The 7,603-nt window shown below is 29.2% G+C and overlaps 1 protein-coding gene across 1 annotated transcript; it reads right to left on the reverse strand.

Moving 5' to 3' along the window:
* Window positions 1–4,341: 4,341 nt before the first annotated feature.
* LOC133816081 (transmembrane emp24 domain-containing protein p24delta7-like) lies at window positions 4,342–7,110 on the reverse strand. Its single transcript, XM_062248764.1, has 4 exons — window positions 6,584–7,110; window positions 5,641–5,850; window positions 5,127–5,203; window positions 4,342–4,953 (listed from the first exon to the last, which is right to left on the reverse strand). Exons 1-4 carry the CDS (start codon window positions 6,785–6,787, stop codon window positions 4,809–4,811), a joined length of 636 nt encoding a protein of 211 aa, XP_062104748.1. The 5' UTR covers window positions 6,788–7,110; the 3' UTR covers window positions 4,342–4,808.
* Between the last annotated feature and the right edge of the window lie 493 nt (window positions 7,111–7,603).

Raw genomic sequence — 7,603 nt, forward strand, 5'->3', positions numbered from 1 at the left:
TTTCGGCACCTGAATAGTTATAATCCCAAAAAAATTTATATGATGGTGTATATTATAGCTATCTAGAACATCCTACAAATTTTCAAGAAATTCTGAATAAATTATGGTACTGAAACATGGTATAAACTGTCGGTTGCATGCGTGCCTATTTTTTGTGTACGCGTGTAAAATTTGACAGTTTGAACTCTGTTTTCGGCTTCGTAAACTATTCAGAATTTCGTGAAAATTTGCAGGATATTCTAAATACTTACAATGTACACCGTCATATAAAAAAATTTGGGATTATATCTATCCAAGTGTTGAAATAGAAAAATGATACACTGGTATTGCAAAAAAAAGGGATGCGTTGTAGTCATTCCCTATATATATATATGAACACATAAAGACCAACTGACGAAGAAAATGTCTTGTTTTTTGGCCATTGAACATGAATTCCAAGTGTAAGATGCTTTACATAAACAAAAAATAAATAAATTATTTTAGATATATCTTCTTTATGGAAAGATAGAAGATTGAGATATATTTATGGAAATACATAGAAGCACAGCTACGCCATGGAGGCTATCATCGAGAGAGAGAAGAAGAAAATGTATAAAAGATAAAATTATAACAATTAAACCGTATATTTGAAAAAATTAATTTATAAAAATGAAAAGGAAATAAAAAAGACGTAAAAATGAAAAAAAAAAATAGCAATAACCGCATATAGGGGAATTTCCCTAATATTTTTATATATTATATATTTAAGGGTTTTTTTTAATAATACCCAAATATACAAGTTTATATTCATATATACATTAATTCAAAATTTATTGCAAAAATAGATAAAATAAACTTTTATTTGCAATTATACGGTTTACTCTGAAAAATGTCTACAACCCCAAAATAATGACTCCAGCCATTTCAGAGAAAAGAAAATTGGCAACTCTCCCTTTTGGCTCATGGAACTCCGATGATAGTCATTGTTAGGGCAAATGTGAGCTTCAATCTTCAACAACAAATGCTCTCGTCAAATCCAAAATACCATATCAACCAAGTTTGCAATTAAAATTAAAAAACCAGCAATATTGTTAGATGGTATAGTTGAAAGCTCTTTGAATTTTGACTTCAAAATCAAACCTAGTAATTAAAATCTCTGCAACTTTCAAGCAAGTTTTAATCTTAAAATTTAATACACTTATAAATAGGATTTAATCATCTAAATTAAATGAATATCATATAATGTATTTCCAAAACAAATGTAAATAGGAATGAAATTTTGCTACCCACCATTGAAATTTGGTTTCTGAAAAAGAAAAAGAAACAAAACCAATTGCTTGATTTGGTTGAATATGAATGGGTTGCTTTAACACTTAGGTTGCTACAATAATATTCATAAAACAAGCATTTGGAAGGAGGTGTGACAACAAGCAACTGCCAAATTCTTAGGATTTAAGGTGGAGTTCTTCAAAAGAGGTAAATCTGATTTTATACTTCGCTTAGATCAATTGGTATCTTAATTTGCTCTGTTTTTACTTTTGTTGCTCTGTTTTTGTGTTGGGGTGTTTCAAAGGTTTCTCTGAATAGGTTGTTGTACATGTTGCTTATGGGTTGCTAAAGTAACAGTAAAGTTTGTTGTAAATGTTGTTTATAATGATTGATAGTTGTTGAATAGGTTGTTTAATGGTTTCTTTATATGTTGCTTATGATGATTATGAGTTTCTTTAAGGGTTGTTAATAATTATGTTATAACAAAGATGGTGGGTTGCTGATTAAGTTTCTTAAGTAGTTGTAAAGGTTGCTGTATATAATGATAACAAAGGTTGAGGGTTGCTGAATAGGTTGCTTACTAGTTGCTTACTAATTGCTTAAGGGGTTGTAAATGTTGATGAAGAGATTGCTTAAGATTTTCTTTATATGTTTCTTATGTTGCTTAATGGTTTCTTTATATGTTTCTTATGGAGATTATGAGTTGCTAATAATTAGGTTACAATAAAGATGGCAGGTTGCTGAATAAGTTATTTTATAGTTGCGTAGTGGGTTGTAAATGTTGTTGTATATATGTTGATAATAAAAATGGTGGGTTGTTGAATAAGTTGATTTGCAGTTGCTTAAGTAGTTGTAAATATTGTTGTATATACTGATAATAAAGGTTGAGGGTTGTTGAATAGGTTGCTTACTAATTGCTTAAGGGGTTGTAAATGTTGCTGAAGAGGTTGCTTAAGATTTTCTTTATATATTTCTTAGGTTGATTATGGGTTGCTTAAGGGTTTCGTTATATGTTGCTTGTGGGGATTATGAGTTTATTTTAGAGTTGTTAATAATTAGGTTATAATAAAGTTGGTGGGTTGCTTAATAAGTTGCATAAGGGGTTGTAAATGTTGTTGTATATATGTTGATAATAAAGATGGTGAAGTGTTGAATAAATTGATTTATAGTTGCTTAAGTAGTTGTAAATGTTGTTGCATATACTAATAATAATGGTTGAGGGTTGTTGAATATGTTGCTTACTAGTTGCTAGAGGGGTTGTAAATGTTGTTGAAGATGCTGCTTAAGATTTTCTTTATATGCTGCTTAGGTTGCTTATGTGTTGCTTAATGGTTTCTTTATATGTTGCTTGTGGGGATTATGAGTTTCTTTAAGGATTGCTAATAATTAGGTTATAATAAAGATGAAAGGTTACTGAATTAGTTTCTTTATATTTGCTTAAGGGGTTATAAATGTTGTTGTATATATGATGATAATATAGATGGTGGGTTGCTGAATAAATTACTTTATTGATGCTTAAGGGGTTGTAAAAGTTGTTGTATATATGATGATCATAAAGATGGTGGGTTGTTGAATAAGTTGCTTTATAGTTGCTTAACTAGTTGTAAATGTTGTTTGTATATATTGATAATAAAGGTTGAGGGTTGTTGAATAGGTTGCTTACTAGTTGCTTAAGGGATTGTAAATGTTGCTGAAGATGTTGCTTAAGATTATATTTATATGCTGCTTAGGCTGATAATCATGTGTATGCACCTCAAGTATTGCTTGTGTTTGCCCGTCTCTAAATTTTATAAACTTTTTTTTACTAGTCTAGTCTACAAATACCAAATATAAATATATAACACCAAAAAACATATTTCTTAAGCAAAGTAACTATAATTCAATTCAACATAAAGGTGATTTTCATGCCTTTTTAATTATACTAAAATTCAATATTCATGGCCAGATTTGTTCTCAAATGCAAGCCTGACCATCTTCTAGTGTGAATACAGAGGTGGACCATCAATATCACATTTAAGAAAAAACAGAGTGATAAAATGCTTAATAAATCATTTATTATTGGGTATCACTTCCTCTACCTTTTTCTTGGACAAAGCAAAAGTAGGCTTCTTCATCAAGCTAAACCCCATATTTGTCTCTTCCTCTCAAAAATACTCTTTTCTGTCTCTCTCTCTCTCTCATATCCTAATCATCTATAATTTAGCCCAACCCTTTAATCTTTGACAAAATATGATATATATATATATATAAGGCTTATTTTTTATTATGATAGTCATTCAACACACAATAAATAAAAAAGGTCAATCTAATAGTGTTAACCTCAAAATATCTTACAAATAGATATATAACATTCTAGCTTAAAAAAAACAAAAAAATACACAGTAAACTGCATATATAGAAGGAAGTATACATAAACCAAATAAAAATTATAGTTGGAAGAATATATAGCTCGGCGAGAGTAATAGACTATACATACATAAATCCTTTTAACAATATTAGTTTTTCATAATATATAAATATATATATAACATAATACTGAGTTTGTAAACTGCAAAAAGATAAGCCAGATGTTGCAGGAGAAAGAGAATAGAAGTGCAAGCATTTTGGAGAAGGAACAAAAGTGAGATAAATATTTGGTGTATAAACCGTATTAACGAAATAAAAAAAATTAGGTTGATGTACAATTAAAAAAACAACACATATAAAAATGAAAGAAAATAAAAACATACGTAAAAACGAAAAAAAAAGAAAGAAATTATCATATTTGGGATAATTTCCCAATATTTAATATATGATTTATTCATTGAATTCATATAACGTTGGTGGGATGGTATATTATATATGGGAAGTTAAGGAAAAGTGGCCGAAGTGGTGGAATTGTATTTTTATAATTATGTTTATTAAAGTGGTATATATTGTATATAATTTTGTAAATAGTATATATGATACTATTATAGTAAATTATTTACTTTTCTTGTATGTTGGTAAAAGTTGCCATTTTTCTTTCACTTGCTTATTTAGGACTTCTCTTTCTTATTTATTTATTCTATTGGACTTCTTATTCTTATTTAACTATCATCAATTCACCCCAAAACAAATTTATTCATTTTACTCTTTACATCATCTTTTAACTGTGTACTACAATATATGGAGAACAAATTCTTTAACATATTAATGAATCATAGTATTTAACTGTTTGTACTAGACACAACTAATATTTTTTTAAGTGAGACCATATCATTTTAATTTGAGTGATTAAAATTAAATACATATCATTATGTTTAAAGTTTGTATTCAAATTTGTTGTGTATCAAAATAAGTTTCACCAATCAGCCAGAAGAAATAAAGAAAATAGAAAGAAAAAAAGCTGGTAAAGAGTGTAAAAAAGGAACACCCCATCTCAATTTCATACGCCCCCATGTCAAAAAAAGATGATAAAGTCCTTTAAAAAAAATTGAAAAACAAAATTGAGAAATACAAAGTTGCCAATATGCAACAACAAGTGACCAAAAAGAAAAAAATTGGATATGAAGAGGTAGAAAGAAATCATAGAAGAAAATCTAGAGAAGCTTCTTTTTTTGAAAGTAAGTCTTCAAATGCCAGAACTGCAAACCAGCAACCGATAAGCAAACCAACAGGGAAAGAAAGCTAAAGGTAGCCATCTTTGAGTTAGTTGTTCTATTAAATTGTTGCATTTCATCCTCCCTAAAACTCATCCATAAAAGAAAGAAAGGACCAATCAGCCAAGCAATAATGATAATGGTACTAATCTATTACCGGTTTTAATTATCATATGAGAAAAGTAATTAATGGGGAAAAAGAATACTAAATAATTGTAATTAAGAGAAGATATATATATTTTATGTTTGACTGTATACCTCTCACGTAGATGAAACATCTCATCATGGATATGTGTCACAGCGGTATACATTTTCTTCAATTCTACTTCGAGTGTCTATTAACATCACAAGACTTGTCATTTCAATGGTATACATTAATTAAAAATGAAAAGTTTGGCTGACTACGTCTTGATGCTTAACCAAAGTACTCTGTATATGATCAACTTATTAATGAGTGAACTGGAATGTTTGAAATATAGCAATCAGGAGTAAAGGGTCACCTGGTAACACTTTCATCTATTATGTTATTTCAATTCAAATAAATGGAGAGAGAGAGAGAGAGAGAGACTTTTTTTAAAGCATTAATAATCTTATAAATTTACACCTCTTAAACACAGAATAAAAGTAACAGCATGACTACTTCTTGACATAATGAATGAATGATCTAATAAGGCCACGTTAATGGGAACGAAGAAGGAAATGTTCTATAATGTACTCACATCACATCGACACAAAATTATAATTAATTTGATATAAAGGCAGGGTTACTTACATCAACCTGGCCTTTCTTGGCAACATTGGACCAGTCAGTAGCAGCCACACCAGTCCTCCAATCAAACTCAACCGTGATAGTCTTTGGAGGGAGTTTCTCAGGTGCCCAAAAGCAAGTCGTATAGTCACCCTTCTCAGGTGCAGTGAACCCAAAATTACCCGATTCCACATTATCCATGTAGTGATAATTGTTCCCATTAGGTGAACTTACCTACAATACAATACAATACAAACAACTCAACCTCATTTCTCAAATTAATGTGTGTAGAAAAGAATTAACAAGAAAATAAATAGCACACCAATTTTATATGGAAACCTTTCGTAAAAAAATCTCTTACAGAGAAAATAAAATTCACTTTCTCGTTGAAATATTACTTAATAAAACAACATTAAGTATACGTATTGCGGTAGTGTAACCCCACACCCCGACTAATCTCTCCACTACCACTACAGAATCTAATTTTTCTTGATATTTATTTCAAGATAAAATGTTGCATGACGAACTTATCGAGCTGGACCAATTAGAATTCAAATCTCAGACACAAAATATGTAACATCAGCAATGGAACAACCCACGTGTTTGGTTTGTAGGTCCAACAACTGACCCTATTCATTCTTGTTCTGCATTAATTTGTTTTTGAAAAATCCCAATTAATTCATTCTTAAACCATTGAACAAGTCACACTCAAAAAATAAATAAATACTTGATAGTCAACTCTTATCACAATACAATCAATGATGGTGCCATTTCCAACAAGATCTTCCATGTTTTTTCTAACAGATATTGAGAAGCGAACCCTAGATTAGATTAACCCAATGCTCGAAACTTGGAGAAAACAACAGTAACTCATGTCATGATATATTCAAGTGAAGAATGAAAAAGAAATATTAGAATTGAAACAGAGGCATATTTATGGGTACATATAATATATATTAAAACTCACCCTAACGTTGACCTTGTGGGTATCAGAAAGAGGAGAGTCATGGTAAGGGTTTACGACTAAGTATTTTCCCAAAGTCATGGCGTTGGCATTAATCTCCTCCGATATGCACTTAGTAGTCCCCGATTGGAGGTCGAACCGCATGGAGAGCACCGCCGTGGCCGTCAGTACGAGCAAAAGAACAACCAAAAGAACGGCGGCGGACATTGTTTCTAAGAACACAAATAAAGATTGATTTTTCCGGTGGTGAGAAATGGACAAGGCCGGAGAGAATGAGATCTTGTTTTGCTGCTTCTATTAACGAACGGGTTTTTTGGTTCTAACGTTTTCCCGCGAATTAATTAACTGCCCTTTTGATATGTCACCATATTACTTCTATTTTTTTTCGAATTTACTTTTTTTTTTGGGGCAGTTAATTTACTATTTTTTTTAAATGCATGTAGTTTTTTCAAATTTAGATTTACAATTTTTTTTAAATATATTTATTCAAAAATTGCTAATTATAAAAATTAAATATATATTTTTTAGAATAAAACTTTAAATTTAATTAAAAAATGTTTCATTTTTTTATAATTTTAATTTTTATAAAAATATTATAATTCTTTAAAGAATTATAATTTTTTTAATTTGGGTGAATGAGAGAAAACTTGTTAGAGCACTCTCAATGAGTGTTTTACTCTATATTACAAAATACATCATTAAAACGGTATTTTTTTTATAATTTACCTCAAACTTTTATATTATACCATACATCAGCTTCTCTATTTATTTCTACATCATTTAAATATTATATTTTGTTAAAATATTTTATTCATTTTAAGAAATAAAATAATTAAATATAATAGTATCACACTCATATATATACAAAAATTTATAAAAAAAATAATAAAATATTTATAGCTTGATGAATAGTGTTTCACTACATATAGGGAAATACTATTCATTTAGGTAAAAAAATAAATAAATTTACATAATTCATTGGAAGACTATTTAACCATTTTTTCTTTATATTATAAAGAATAA

The sequence above is a fragment of the Humulus lupulus genome, chromosome 2 (assembly GCF_963169125.1).
Source record: "Humulus lupulus chromosome 2, drHumLupu1.1, whole genome shotgun sequence".
In the NCBI taxonomy this organism is placed as follows: Eukaryota; Viridiplantae; Streptophyta; class Magnoliopsida; order Rosales; family Cannabaceae; genus Humulus; species Humulus lupulus.